Source organism: Maylandia zebra, linkage group LG3 (assembly GCF_041146795.1).
Source record: "Maylandia zebra isolate NMK-2024a linkage group LG3, Mzebra_GT3a, whole genome shotgun sequence".
NCBI lineage: Eukaryota > Metazoa > Chordata > Actinopteri > Cichliformes > Cichlidae > Maylandia > Maylandia zebra.
The window spans coordinates 48,625,230-48,640,578 of NC_135169.1; the positions used below are offsets into that span (position 1 = coordinate 48,625,230).

At 40.0% G+C, this 15,349-nt stretch overlaps 2 protein-coding genes across 2 annotated transcripts; both read left to right on the forward strand.

The window, feature by feature from the left end:
* Positions 1–823: 823 nt before the first annotated feature.
* Positions 824–1,968, forward strand: LOC101483534 (C-C motif chemokine 3). The gene is made up of 3 exons (XM_004567066.6): positions 824–1,154; positions 1,238–1,349; positions 1,657–1,968. Exons 1-3 carry the CDS (start codon positions 1,085–1,087, stop codon positions 1,748–1,750), a joined length of 276 nt encoding a protein of 91 aa, XP_004567123.1. The 5' UTR covers positions 824–1,084; the 3' UTR covers positions 1,751–1,968.
* A 7,532-nt stretch (positions 1,969–9,500) lies between these two features.
* LOC101483253 (eotaxin) lies at positions 9,501–10,851 on the forward strand. Its single transcript, XM_004567065.3, has 3 exons — positions 9,501–9,666; positions 9,746–9,857; positions 10,514–10,851. The coding sequence occupies exons 1-3, from the start codon at positions 9,597–9,599 to the stop codon at positions 10,605–10,607; spliced, it is 276 nt and encodes a 91-aa protein (XP_004567122.2). The 5' UTR covers positions 9,501–9,596; the 3' UTR covers positions 10,608–10,851.
* The last annotated feature ends 4,498 nt before the right edge of the window (positions 10,852–15,349 follow it).

Sequence of the window (15,349 nt, forward strand, 5' to 3'; positions counted from 1 at the left end):
ATATAAAACAAAAACACAACAACAACCAAAACAAAAATGCGTGAATCAAAAAGGTTCTTGTTAAGATCAGATCTGCGGCCATTTTCCTATAAACACTATGACCATGATAGGGTCATATGACCACACGCTGACCACGTGACGTTTAAATGATTTGACAAATCATATGAACAGGTCTAGAGATTGATCACCTTTTGGCAACACAAAAAAAAAGAATATTTCCCAACCAGTTGGCTGGTGGTTAGTTGAGGCTGATGGCAATCACTATTTAAGTGCTTGTTAAAGCCGGAGAATACTCAGGAATAAATGTGTATTTCCCAACTGGTTAGCAAAATCCTCGATCGCTTTGCAAAGTAAAAAACGCATCTTTTGAAAAGTACTGGCTGCATTGCTGAAGCACAACATATAGTGTGAATGTTAACATTCTGGTTTGTGTCACACTTTCAAGTTTTAATAGTGCTCAGTTGTTAAGACAGTTAAGTTAGTTTAACAGTTAAGTTGGTTAAGTTGTGTCTTTCATGAAAACAACAGATGACTGCAGCAACCCGCAACCATAGCAATCGCAAGGACTGTTGTGGTACAGCACATGACTATATGTAGCACGAAAAAAATGATAACACACATTGTTCAAATAGATTTGTTGATTTTGAAATGTTACTCTGGCCAGCACAGTCTCATTACATTAGAAATAGCCAACAGTGATGTTCGGGGGCATTGTTTTTCTAGTGTTTTTGTGGTCATTATATTTTGTGACATATATTTTTTAAAACTTTTGGGGGGGCTGTAGAAGTTGGTTTTGTTAACAGTGTCATGCTTTGAGCTGCAGCTCTGGGCTAAACCGCAGCTTCATTTCCTCTCAATGTAGCCGAGTGGAAAGTTCTGTCAGAGGCATTTTCAGCACCTTTTGAAACCACAACCACCCTCCCTCTTTCACACCAATGACACCATATGCACCTTTTTTTTTTCAAAATATTGATCTTGATAAATGTAACAGCACACCACCTATTATTTAGAAGCCCTTGCTTGCGTCTCAAGAACAGCTGTTGTCTTAATCTTCTTCATCATCATCAACTCCCGAGGAATCATAATGAAGACCACTCACATCCTTTTGCTGTGCATCCTTGGAGCTGCTTTGTTGTCTGCAGTTAACTGCACTAGTAAGATTACCTTTAATGTCATCATTATTAGAGAGGTTTTTTGAGTAAGTCTAATGAAACATGTTCTAATGCTTTTTCCTCAGCTGGAAATGGCCCCGACAACTGCTGCTTCAAGTTTTACCCAAGAAGAATTAGAGCAAACCTCGTGGAGTCGTATTACATGACTGATCACCGATGCCCAAAGCCTGCCGCCATGTAAGTGAAGAAATCTGGGTTTATTTTGTTTTCATGTTTAACACAATAACTGAAATTACTGTAATGAAAAATATCCAGTATGACCATTGTAACTGGACAGTTTTTGGACATTTTCTTTTTTTTTTTCATTTCACACAGGACATCTTCTACGTTTACTTTTTATTTGAACTCATATTTGTTCTTTTAGTTTTGTCTCCTAACATTATCCTGTAGCCGTGTTTCTTTGTAGCTATTAGTTATTTTTGCTTTTTTGTTTAAAAAAACAACAACACACAATAACAGCAGCATTTCCGCCTCTTTGTTTCAGCTTCATTACCAAAAAGGCTCGTTCAGTCTGTATGGATCCGTCTCTCTCCTGGGTCGATAGCATCATGAAAACGCTGGACGAGAGCACTTTTTAAACCAGCTGCCTGCTCATCATTTCATTTTGTTCTGCTTTATCTGCAAATATCATATCCAATGTGGCTTTATGATTTTTGTAATTAGTGCAACTTTGTCTCAACTGATCCAAAGCTAGTTATTAGCCTGAAGCAATCCACTGAAAAGTCCTTTGATTGTGTAATGTCTCTTTGCTTTGTGTTATGTGTTATCCTCCAAAATAAACACCACAAAAATACAAGCGTGTGAAACTTTTTCTTGTCTCTTCTTCATGTCTTCTAAGCTTTACGGGTTGCCAAGTGTTCCTTACATACTGTGTGAAATAACACTTTTAAAACAAATAACATATAATTTGGTCGATTCTGAAAGTACAATTAATTAATTTAAACACCCCTTCGGAGGTGGGGTGCCCCCGGCCTCTCGGCCTGGGGCTCGGTCACTCAGGCACAGCTGGGGGCCGGCGGAGCTCATGGGCGCGTCACTGCAACTCCCCCTGGCTTCTGCTCCGCGGCTGCTGAGTGAACCCTCATCTGGGACTCTCCTCAGCTCTTACTGGGACAGTGGCGCGGCTGCCCCTCTGTTGGTCTTCCTTGGTCTCTTGTGTTCTGGGGGCCTCTGGATGTCTGGAGTTTTGATCTCCTCCATACCCGCTTCACACCCTGGAGGACGGGGCTGTGGCCCCCCCACACTCCCTAGCAGATCGTTACATGGAGAAACCTTTGGAATACAAGCGCGCTGATCCACACAGGTATGCACACGGGTGTTCACTGCTCGTAGACCCAAATTACACCTTTCTTGGCCGCTACTTCGAAGCACATCTGTCCTGCGTGCTGCACAACAACATTGAATATTTAGTATTTACTGCTGTTTACACTTAGCTAGATTAATGCGATGGTGTTGTGTTTAGTATGTTGCTTTGTTTTTTTTGCTTGTTTTCTATTTTTCTCTCAACAGGTGATCCAGGAGATTTTTACTTTTTTTTCTCCCCCCCTTTCTCACTGTCCCTCTCCCCTTCTGTTTTCCCTTTCCTTCCTCTTTCTTTCTCCCTTTCCTATCCCTCACTCATGTCTGTCCCATCTGTAACATCTGAAAATAAAATATAATAAATAATAAAAACAAAGATCGACCAAATGGACCAATACGGCAATGCCACGATGATCCATTTGGCAAAGTAAATCCATTGGGTATCCTTGTTGGTCTTCAGACAACAATTCTGATGGCTAAAGAACCAAATGGGACAGGCAAAAAAAAAACCAAACAATTAATTTAAACACAATCTATGAGTTATATATGCAACTGATTTGTAGCTGTATGTAAATGTTTGGCTTTCCCTCGATGCACCAACTAAGAATCTTATGGTTGAGCTATCATTGGAATTTCATTTGGAATTAAAAATAAATATTTGACTCTTTAATAATAATAATTTTCTGGCCCAGTTCTGTCTTTTTCTTCTTAACTACCACTGCTTTTACAAATTGCTAATGATTAACTGGTTTCCTGTCCAGACTTCACCTCTGCTGTTGCCCACTGTCAGCTGGGACAGACTTCCTGAGCTACTGGCTAGAGGACACCTTAGTTAATGCTACTCTGTCTGCTGGTCTCTGAACTTGTTGAGCTTTATTGAATGCTTGTCTGTTTATGAACTCGCTACTGACAACATATCAAGTAACTCTCACTTTAAGTAAAGAACAACAACAAAAACACCCAAACAAAGAACAACTACTTCCTTCTGTGAGTTCTGTTTTGAGTCTTTATGTAGTTTGTCAGAGATATTAGAGAAGTTATAAGGAAATGGCCCAGCACTCTGTGTTAGACCTATAACTCTTGTACAATAGATTTCTTTTTCTTTTATATCAGTATAAATATTTCCATGGACATACAGAAAACAATGTAGCATCCAGTATCTAAAAGAAAAAGTTGTTTTTGTTTTTGTTTTAGGTTGTTTTTTTTAACACAAATTAACCAGCAGAGTAATTAGGCACAGTCTTGTGCTTGGTGTTGCAAATTGCTAAATTATGTTATGGCCGAAGATTAGAACATTCATCAGAGGTCAAAATACATCCATACAATTCTTTCCTCTTCTGTTCCTAATTTCTCTTGCAGCCATTAACTGGATTTACAATAACGTCCAAAAGTCTTGAGCCAACCTTTGTTTCTGTATACTTTGCCACAAAAATGAGAAAAAAAAGTGCAACGATGAAAATGTGCAAACATACATTTAAATAAAATTCTAGTTTGTACACTTCTCTTCACCTTTGAAGTCAATATTTAAGATGATCATCATTGTTCTTCAACAACCTGAACCCTCTTAGGCAATTTCTTTGGTAATATATTTAAGTATTTTTTGGAAACGACTCTCAAGAATTCTTAAAGGACATTCTGAAGCCCTTCTTTGGATATTGGCTACCTTTTATTTCCGTGTCAAGATTATCTCAGAATGATCCCAGACTTGGATCTGGTCGCTGGGGAGGCCGATGCATGACTACATTTTTATCCAGGTGTATGTTTGCTGCATTGGCAGTGTGTCTGGGATCATTGCTCTGCTCAAAATTGAAGTACTTGCCGATTAAACACTTCCTAGGTATTGCATAGTGGGAGCTAAATTCAATTACTCCCTTATTCACAAGGGGTTACCACAACAGGTAACTCTGCATATTAGACTTGGCAAGCTTTTGCACCAGATCTTCCTGACATGGCCATAAAGGGATTCGTGACTCCTTAAGGGATTGAACCAGCAATATTTTGCTCTTTTGGTAAATTTATAAACCACTACACTATGGAACCACCCCAGATGTTATTGCATGATGCATCACATGGTATTCTGCACTGATAATGCCATCAATTTTGACAAGATTCCAACAGCACTGGCTAGAATTAAGCCTCAATCAAGGCTCCACTGTGTTTCACGGATGTCTGTAGACGCTGCACCTCTCTCCTGACATCCTCCACACTGATATATGAAATGATGTGACCCACTTCTTATGTAATCTGGAATTTTCTTTTGTCCTCCACAGTGAGGATTCATCCTTTGAGTTAAGCACATTTTTAATGCTTAAATGATACAGAGTTAGGTGTTAGGTGATTTAACAAACAAGAAACAAGATGTGATTATAGTGCAGACTTTCATCTTGTTTTAGTGGAGCTGAGAAAAATATTGGAATGACAGAGTTTTTTTATACAAATCCATTTTCAGAGCCTATGATCAGGTAAACAGAGTCGTTCTCTACCAAATTTTACAGTAAGTGTGAAAATAAGGCACACACACACACACACACACACACACACACACACACACACACACACACACACTTCTGTCTAACTGACTGGCTTTTGGCAGTGTAGGTGTGAAAAACCACTGCCATCATCAGGTCAAACTTGAAATTGCTACATTTATGTTAAAATAAACCGAGGCTCTGTGATGACATGGCGTGCTCTCCTGGGTGCACCTACAACCATGACTGAATATGTTGCTAAGAAAATTATTATTATTATTTAATTATTTATTAAGTGGGTTATACACCCTGTAATGTTTATGGCTCTGAAAGAGGGGCACGTATCCAATATTCAGAAAATCAGTGGATCAGTCCCAGGTTCCTCCATTCTGCATGATAAAGTGCCCGTGGGTAAGACAGTACACGCCACCTAGCCCCCATGTTTGAAGCATTGAATGAATGTGTCATGAACACTTTAAGTGCTTAAGATTAGAATATATATAAAGAAACCATGTCCTTCTAAAATATTATGGGTTAGTGCTGAAAAATTAAGAAATGAATATACTACACAGTTGATTTGGGGTTCACTGGTTTTTGGAGATTTGACTTTCATATGTGATCAAGTTTGTGTGAAATAATTTATACTTTAAAAAAATAATTTATACATCATTTTACTACATATTGAAATACTTTCATTTGAAAATGCCCTAAAATAATTAATTTCAACTAAATAGGCCTATCTATTTTCTTAACAATCCTGTAGCTGTCGTAACATCTTTGTCCCAACAGGTGGCAGTGTGACCATGGTTTGGCCAGATGATAGCAGACAGAGGCACATGCTCCTTCTTTTCTGATAGTCTGATCATTTCTTTCCTATTTCAGCATTTTCTTTAACAAAACAGAAGCAAAAAGGGGTAATGCCTGATATATTATATAGATGACTTATTTTACATTGGAACCTGAAAGAAATTAATTCTTATTCTCTCCTTAGTCTGAAAAGTGGTCTTGGTCTCTCCCGGGGCCTCCCTCTGGTGGGACGTGCCCGGTACACCTCACAGAGGAGCCAAGGATTTAGTCCCTACCCACATCTCAAAGGTGAGGGTAGGGACGTAGATCAACTGGTAAATTGAACGCTTTGCTTTTACACTCAGCTCTCTCTTCACCACGTACAGGCAGCAAGCTGAGGGGAAACTAGGATACCCACTACAGCCCGCCTCTTACCAGGGACAACTCGACTGAGACAGAGTCCAAGCCCTCTCCAGGGGACTGGTTCCAGAGCCCAAGCCGTGGGGTTGGTTGGTCTACAGGATGATGGGCCCATGTCACTTTTTGGGCTGTGACCGGACGGGCCCAATGGACTAAGACATGGCCACCAGACGCTCGCCCGCAGGCACCCTCCCCAGGCCTGGCTCCAGGGCAGGGCCCCAGTGACCCTATCCCGGGCAGGGTGAACTGTTCCCTTGGTGTTCTGCTCATAGGGGTCTTCTGAATCGCTCTTTGTCTGGTGCCTCAAAGTTCAGATTTCTAAGCTGAAAACTATGCAAATAAAGACCTTTTTCCATGTTAAATTCACCAATTTCCCTATAAAGTATAACACTTTAGAAAATTTTTAATTCAAAGAAATGTTCCTTATCTTCCTCATCATTTTGGGGCTACGCTGCCAGACGGGCGGGCAGCATCAACACCCAAGTTTGTGAATCAGATAACTTGTGTAGGATTCTGAAAGTTGTGCAGGTGCAGCTACTTAAAATAATGTATAAGTCTGAGTCCTGTGACCTTCTCAAGTCAAGGTGATCTCAAGGTCAGAGGTCAGGTTTTCTGTAAAATAAGAACAACCCCAGGTTTCTCTTCAGCACTGTAGCCCGGCTGACATAAAGTCAGAGTACTGTTGAGCCAACCATCCCTTTAACATTAACTAGTAATGACTTCATGAACTTCTTCACAAATAAAATTTTTATCATTACAGGAAAAATGACCAATAATCATCCCACAGATGTAATATTATATACAGCTACTGTTAGTACCATTGATGTTAATTTAGACTCTTTTTCTCCAATTGATCTTTCTTAGTTAACTTCAATAATTACTTCCTCCAAACCATCAACGTGTCTTTTAGACCCCATTCCTACAAAACTGCTCAAAGAAGTCCTGCCATTAATTAATGCTTCAGTCTTAAATATGATCAACCTATCTCTAATGATCGGCTATGTACCACAGGCCTTCAAGCTGGCTGTAGTTAAACCTTTACTCAAAAAGCATCTCTAGACCCAGCAGTCTTAGCTAATTATAGGCCAATCTCCAACGTTCCTTTCATATCAAACATCCTTGAAAGAGTAGCTGTCAAACAGCTAACAGATCATCTGCAGAGGAATGGCTTATTTGAAGAGTTTCAGTCAGGTTTCAGAGCTCATCACAGCACAGAAAAAGCTTTAGTGAAGGTTACAAATGATCTTCTTATGGCCTCTGACAGTGGACTCATCTCTGTGCTTGTCCTGCTAGACCTTAGTGCAGCATCCGATACTGTCGACCATAATATCCTATTAGAGCGATTAGAACATGCTGTAGGTATTACAGGTACTGCACTGCAGTGGTTTGTATCATATCTATCTAATAGACTCCAATTTGTTCATGTAAATGGAGAGTCCTCTTCACACACTGAGGTTAATTATGGAGTTCCACAGGTTCAGTGCTAGGACCAATTCTGTTTACACTATACATGCACCCCCTAGGCAGCATCATTAAAAGATATAGCATACATTTTCACTGCCATGCAGATGACACCCAGCTCCATGAAGCCAGATAACACACACCAATTAGTTAAACTGCAGGAATGTCTTAAAGACATAAAGACCTGGATGGCCGCTAACTTTCTGCTTCTTAATTCAGATAAAACTGAGGTTATTGTACTCGGCCCTGAAAATCTTAGAAATATGGTATCTAACCAGATTCTTACTCTGGATGGCATTACCTTGGCCTCCAGTAACGCTGTGAGGAACCTTGGAGTCATTTTTGACCAGGACATGTCCTTCAACGCACATATTAAACAAATATGTAAGACTGCGTTCTTCCATTTCCGCAACATCTCTAAAATTAGAAATATCCTGTCTCAGAGTGACGCTGAAAAACTAGTTCATGTATTTATTACTTCCAGGCTGGACTACTGTAATTCATTATTATCAGGATGTCTGTAAAAACTCACTGAAAAGCCTTCAGCTAATCCAAAATGCTGCAGCAAGAGTCCTGACAGGGCCTAGAAAGAGAGAGCATATTTCTCCTGTTTTGGCTTCCCTTCATTGGCTTCCTGTTAAATCCAGAATTGAATTCAAAATCCTGCTCCTCACATACAAGGTCTTAAATAATCAGGCCCCATCTTATCTTAATGACCTTGTAGTACCATATCACCCTATTAGAGCACTTCGCTCTCGCTCTGCAGGCCTACTTGTTGTTCCTAGAGTATTTAAAAGTAGAATGGGAGGGAGAGCCTTCAGTTTTCAGGCCCCTCTTCTGTGGAACCAGCTTCCAGTTTGGATTCAGGAGACAGACACTATCTCTACTTTCAAGATTAGGCTTAAAACTTTCCTTTTTGCTAAAGCATATAGTTAGGGCTGGACCAGGTGACCCTGAATCCTCCCTTAGTTATGCTGCAATAGACGTAGGCTGCTGGGTGATTCCCATGATGCATTGAGTTTTTCCTTTCCAGTCACCTTTCTCGCTCACTATGTGTTAATAGACCTCTCTGCATTGAATCATATCTGTTATTAATCTCTGGCTCTCTTCCACAGCATGTCTTTTATCCTGTCTTCCTTCTCTCACCCCAACCAGTCGCAGCAGATGGCCCCGCCCCTCCCTGAGCCTGGTTCTGCTGGAGGTTTCTTCCTGTTAAAAGGGAGTTTTTCCTTCCCACTGTCGCCAAAGTGCTTGCTCATAGGGGGTCATATGATTGTTGGGTTTTTCTCTGTATCTACTGTATAATATAAAGCAGCTTGAGGCGATTTTTGTTGTGATTTGGCGCTATATAAATAAAATTGAATTGAATCGTAAGTCTTGGGAATGCAATAATTTGAGAACAAGGCGCGGTGAATTTAGAAATTTATACCATTTGATTATCTACAAGGAGGACTAGCTCTGGTGGTCATCGATATTTTTTTTATTGTTATACTTTCTAAACAGTTTGATCTTAATCCTCTTTACTCAGATGGAAATAGTCCCAACAACTGCTGCTGAAAGTTGTACCAAGAAGAATTAAAGCAAAACTCATGGAGTCATATGGACTGCTCAACGATTGTTTTAGCGTTTTTTTTGTGGTCATAATATTTTGTGACATATTTTTTTTTTTAACTTTTGGGCGAGGGGGGTGTAGAAGTTGGTTTTGTTAACAGTGTCATGCTTTGAGCTGCATCGCTGGGCTAAACCGCAGCTTCATTTCCTGTCAATGTAACCGAATGGAAAGTTCTGTCAGAGGCATTTTCAGCAATTTTTGAAACCACATCCACCCTCCCTCTTTCACACCAATGACACCCTATGTACCTTTAAAAAAAAGTATTGATCTTGATAAATGTAACAGCACACCACCTAATATTTAGAAGCCCTTGCTTGCGTCTGAAGAGCAGCTGTTGTCTTTATCGTCATCATCATCATCAACTCCTGAGGAATCATAATGAAAACCACTCAGTTCCTTTTGCTGTGCATCCTTGGAGCTGCTTTGTTGCCTGCAGTTAACTGCAACAGTAAGATTACCTTAAGTGTCATCATTAAAAGAGAAGTTTTATTTTTTGAGTAAGTCTAATGAAACGTCTTTTTCCTCAGATGCAAATGGTCCCGACAACTGCTGTTTCAAGTTGTACCCGGGAAGAATTCAAGCAAACCTCATCAAGTCGTATCAACTGACTGATCACCGATGCCCAAAGTCTGCCATCATGTAAGTGAAGAAAACTGGGTTTATTTTGTCTTCATAATGTTTAACACAAATACTGAAATTACTGTAATGAAAATTATGCAGTATGATCATTGTAACTGCAGAGTTTCTGGACAATTAAAAATTGTCATTTTACACATGATGCTCAGGACATAGTATGAGTTTGATACTTTTTATTTGAACTTGTATTTGTTCTCCTACTATTGTCTTTTAATTTTATCCTGTAAATGTTCACGAAAAATGCACAAACTTGTTTTCATAATTTGATCAATTTTACGTGGATGTTTGGCTACTTTGCTTGTAAATTGTTTGAAATACACATTTAAGTGTTTATATTATGACATTTTGTCTACTGGTCATTTAAAAAAAAAAGTACATATTCGGGCATTCGAAACCACTGAACGGCTACCCTGAGGTACCTCTGAGCAAGGTAACGTCTCTTCACACTGCTCCCCGGGCGCCTGATTGGTGGCTGCCCACTGCTTCACTAGAGTGAATGGGTTAAATGCAGAGAGTAATTTCCCTACTGGGATAAATAAAGTATACTTTATTATTATTATTATTATTATTATTATTGTTATTTTTACAACATATTTACTGAGAGAATTTTGAAGCTTATTTAAAATTCAGATTTCTGAATTTCCACCTCTTTGTTTCAGCTTCATTACCAAAAAGTCTCGTTCAGTGTGTGTGGATGCGTCTGCCTCCTGGACCCAACGCATCATGAAAAGACTGGACCAGAGCTCTTTCTGAACCAGCTGCCTGCTCATCCTTACACATTGCTCTGCTTTGTCAGATAATATCATATAAAACGCATGCAAACTTGAGTTTTTATAATGACAGTTCTTTTACATGTGGTCCAAAGTTTATCTTTCAAGCGATTATAAGCCTGAAATAATCCACTGAACAGTCACGCCCTTTGATTGTGTAATGTCTCGTGGATGCTTTGTGCTATATATATTATGCTCCAAAATAAACACCTCACAAATACGACAAAGAGTCTGAAACTTTTTGTCTCTTCTTCGTTTCTTTGAAGCTTTAAGACTTGTCAAGTCTAATTTTCCTTTGATACAGTTTAAAATAAGGTTTTCTAAATAAATAACACATTTTATCAAATGTTCTGATGGAATATTTAGCAGTAATATATACAGTGATGAAGGATCGGGGCCTGTGGGGGTGGGGGATCCGGGGTAAGGGTAACATGTCCACACTCCTCTTCACACAGTCTGTGACTCACTCAAACCCACTCAACACTGGAATCCACTCATGTTCATCTAACAGGGTCCACCAGAAACAAGAAGGGGTCCAGGAAGATCTGTACAGAGAAAGGTTAGGAAAGGTTCGTTAGAAAAACATGAACAGATTCAAAAAGAGCACCGGGGCTACACTAACTGAGGTAAATGCAAAAATGCAGTGAAAAACGTCACCTCGCCGTTGGCTTACGTAGTGGCAGGAGCGTGCAAGGTGCTTTGAGTACCTGCAGTCTGACTAATCTTGTTCCAGAGTGCATCTATAGTAAAACTGACCTGTCTCATTCTTTCATTTAGAAGTTGAGTTTGTGCTTTCCATAGTGCAAACTAGTGATGGTCCGCTTGAAGCTGACGCTCCGGAGCGTGTGTCGAAAAAAACAACACACTGGTTCAGAAGCACTGTGTCGAGGCTTGCTTCGTTTGGCAAAAGTCACGTGACCAGTGACGTCCGAAGCTTCATTACGCACGTAACTGCTTCGGTACCTGATTCAAACAGATATAAGGAAGTGAATCATCCCACGGGATTCGTGGAGTGTGTTGATGGTGACAGATAGCGACGAGGTGATCATTCCACTGACAGATATGGAGCCAGCGAGGAAGAGAGGACGTTCTGGCGTGTGGGAATATTTTGAGTTGATTTTGCTCAATTCATTTTATCTGCCGAAGTGAAAAACTTGAAATGTCCAAAATCATGTTTTCATAATGTAAATATCATTACAGCATATGACTTTAGGAACACTTCCATGTGAATTAAAGCTGATGAAGACTACAAAAATGTATTTGACACTATACGTACATGACATTGCTACACAGTTTAGAAAATCATTTTGTTTATTGTTTTTAGGTGATAGTCTGCAGGACCCAGGAATACCTGCATATCTACCAACTTGCAGTGTAGTTCCTGCACTCCACAGCCTCTTCTGTTCCATGCAAGTGGATTTTCTTCAGGGCAGGAGAAACTATTTCTAAGAAAAGAAACAGACTCAGCCAGCGCACAGTAACACTAATCCTCTTGTTAACTGTAAATAACAAAAGGGCTACCTTACATTGATCATGTTTTTACTTTGCAAGTTCTTGATTAGGGGTGGGTTTTGATTATCGCCTTTCTGATTACAATCCATGCTAAATTGAATAAAGTGATATTGATTCATTAAAATCCCGTGTCGATTTGTAAATTAACGTTATTATGCCTGAAACGCCAGCATCTCAGGTTAAACCTCACAACATGTCGTCAAACACCATGCAGCTAAAACAGTAACTGGGAGCAGGTTTACGGATTCTGCATACAAACGTGAACACAGAGCGCGGACCCGACCCGTCAGAGTCAGATTTTGATGTGTCGGCGGGTCCGCGCTGTGTTTGCCTCTTTTTTTCCCCGCTGGCTTCTGCAGCTGCAGGTTTCATAACTCTCTGTTTACATCTCTAATTAAGTCTCACATGTGTCAGCTTTCTTTTAATAGATACGAAATTATGGATATATACTGTTAAATGATCAGACTTGTAATATTTCTGACTGAGGCAAAACTTTCCAGATTCCAATCAAATTGAATCGGATCCTGTATCGAATCAAAATGATTCTACAAATCAGTGACGATGCAGCCCTACTCAGCTTCCTAAGCATTTTCCCTTTCCAGTTCACAATCAATCCCACCCCTAGGTCAAAAATATGTATAGGACAATTGGCCTAATCTAATATTTTGTATGAACCTGTCCAGCTGTCCAGTGATTAAACGACAAGTAGATGGAGGCAGGACTTCACAGCAGGGGCATACTCCATAATGTGCTGTGCATTATCATATGTATATTATATATATTGCTCACTTATTGTATTTACCAACATCAAGGAGTTATGAGCAAAGAAAGGCCACCATAGTGCATGTTTAAATAGGGAAAGTTTATTGATCAAAATGTATTACGCAAATACGCATTACATTTTTTTCAGCCCCCCAATCGAGAAAACAAAACCAATTACATGTTCAAAGCAACGGAACGGTGGCCCAATATCAGAGAGAACTCCACTCTTGAGTGAGCAGTGATAATTGAGCAGTCCGTTTTATTTTGCAGATTCAAGCTGCTCTTCAAAATTTTCACCACCAGATGTCACCGGAGAGGACTGTGTTGAAAAGCTTCGAGTAATGAACCGTTTTTCAATACAAGCTTCAGTGCTTCGGAAAGCTTCATTTGGCCATCACTAGTCTATAGATACCCAAAATGCAGGACTCAGACTCAGGGGATGAACTCAAAATCACAGCTTTAATTGCTAGTCACAGAAAACGAGCATACAAAATTAAACTGGGAAAATATAAACTCACACCTTGCAGAGAGGCACACGAAGAAACACACAGCTTAAGGGACGACGCAGCACTGCCTCAAAGAAACACAGGGTTTAAATACAATGGGAAGTAACGAGGGGAATGAGACACAGAAGGAGAGCACAGCTGGGAGAAATCAGAACTGACGAGACAAGGGAGCAAAGTAGGATACACTCACATGAGACACAGACCTTCAAAGTAAAACAGGAATTAGCACAGATGCAAACTAGACTAGGGGAGACAGAGCAACTAAGAAACACAGAGGGCAGCTACCAAATACTCAGAACTAAACAGAATACAAGAAAACCAAACTAAGACACTACACTAAAGAATACGCTGGGACAACAAAGAGAACTAAGAACATAATACAAAAAACTCAGAGGCACAAGAAACTCAAAACACTGGGTCACTGACCCAGGACCGTGACAACCTGTTTATTTTTTGTTTTTTTTTTTAAAAATCATGCCCTTGCTTTGTCACACTGAATCATGTTGAAAAGATATATTTTCATGGCTCCCCCCATTACCATTTCCTTGTACTTCTTTCTACCAGTCTATTTTATTTTGTGACATTAACATCTTAAATGTACCCCACTAGTTTAATTATTAATAGCTGTGTTAGTATTTATAATGCTTTTTTTTTTTATCATGTGCAGATCTACCAAGGGTCAGTGGCACAGTTCACCTTTTGTGGTAAGTTATAACACTTCATATGTGGTCACATAAGTAAGTTGTTTCATTCAATTCAATTCAATTCAACTTTTTCAATTCAATTCAATTCAACTTTATTTATATAGCGCCAAATCACAACATAAGTCGCCTCAAGGCGCTTCATAGATACAGAGAAAAACCCAACAATCACATGACCCCCTATGAGCAAGCACTTTGGCAACAGTGGGAAGGAAAAACTCCCTTTTAACAGGAAGAAACCTCCGGCAGAACCAGGCTCAGGGAGGGGCGGCCATCTGCTGCGACCGGTTGGGGTGAGAGAAGGAAGACAGGATAAAAGACATGCTGTGGAAGAGAGACAGAGGTTAACAACAGATATGATTCAATGCAGAGAGGTCTGTTAATACATAGTGAGCGAGAAAGGTGACTGGAAAGCAAAAACTCAATGCATCATGGGAATCCCCCGGCAGCCTACGTCTATTGCAGCATAACTAAGGGAGGATTCAGGGTCACCTGGTCCAGCCCTAACTATATGCTTTAGCAAAAAGGAAAGTTTGAAGCCTAATCTTGAAAGTAGAGATAGTGTCCGTCTCCTGAATCCAAACTGGAAGCTGGTTCCACAGAAGAGGGGCCTGAAAACTAAAGGCTCTCCCTCCCATTCTACTTTTAAATACTCTAGGAACAACAAGTAGGCCTGCAGAGCGAGAGCGAAGTGCTCTAATAGGGTGATATGGTACTACAAGGTCATTAAGATAAGATGGGGCCTGATTATTTAAGACCTTGTATGTGAGGAGCAGGAGTTTGAATTCAATTCTGGATTTAACAGGAAGCCAATGAAGGGAAGCCAAAACAGGAGAAATATGCTCTCTCTTTCTAGTCCCTGTCAGTACTCTTGCTGCAGCATTTTGGATTAGCTGAAGGCTTTTCAGTGAGTTTTTTGGACATCCTGATAATAATGAATTACAGTAGTCCAGCCTGGAAGTAATAAATGCGTGAACTAGTTTTTCAGCGTCACTCTGAGACAGGATATTTCTAATTTTAGAGATATTGCGCAAATGGAAGAACGCAGTCTTACATATTTGTTTAATACGTGCGTTGAAGGACATGTCCTGGTCAAAAATGACTCCAAGGTTCCTCACCGCGTTACTGGAGGCCAAGGTAATGCCATCCAGAGTAAGAATCTGGTTAGATACCATATTTCTAAGCTTTTCAGGGCCGAGTACAATAACCTCAGTTTTATCTGAATTAAGAAGCAGAAAGTTAGC

Bases quoted from the DNA above. Each gene is read 5' to 3' on its own strand.
- LOC101483253 (XM_004567065.3), top strand. From the start codon at position 9,597: ATGAAAACCACTCAGTTCCTTTTGCTGTGCATCCTTGGAGCTGCTTTG. The intron at 9,667-9,745 runs GTAAGATTACCT...CTTTTTCCTCAG, and splicing joins GCCTGCAGTTAACTGCAACA to ATGCAAATGGTCCCGACAAC. The intron at 9,858-10,513 runs GTAAGTGAAGAA...TCTTTGTTTCAG, and splicing joins TGCCCAAAGTCTGCCATCAT to CTTCATTACCAAAAAGTCTC.
- LOC101483534 (XM_004567066.6), top strand. From the start codon at position 1,085: ATGAAGACCACTCACATCCTTTTGCTGTGCATCCTTGGAGCTGCTTTG. The intron at 1,155-1,237 runs GTAAGATTACCT...CTTTTTCCTCAG, and splicing joins GTCTGCAGTTAACTGCACTA to CTGGAAATGGCCCCGACAAC. The intron at 1,350-1,656 runs GTAAGTGAAGAA...TCTTTGTTTCAG, and splicing joins TGCCCAAAGCCTGCCGCCAT to CTTCATTACCAAAAAGGCTC.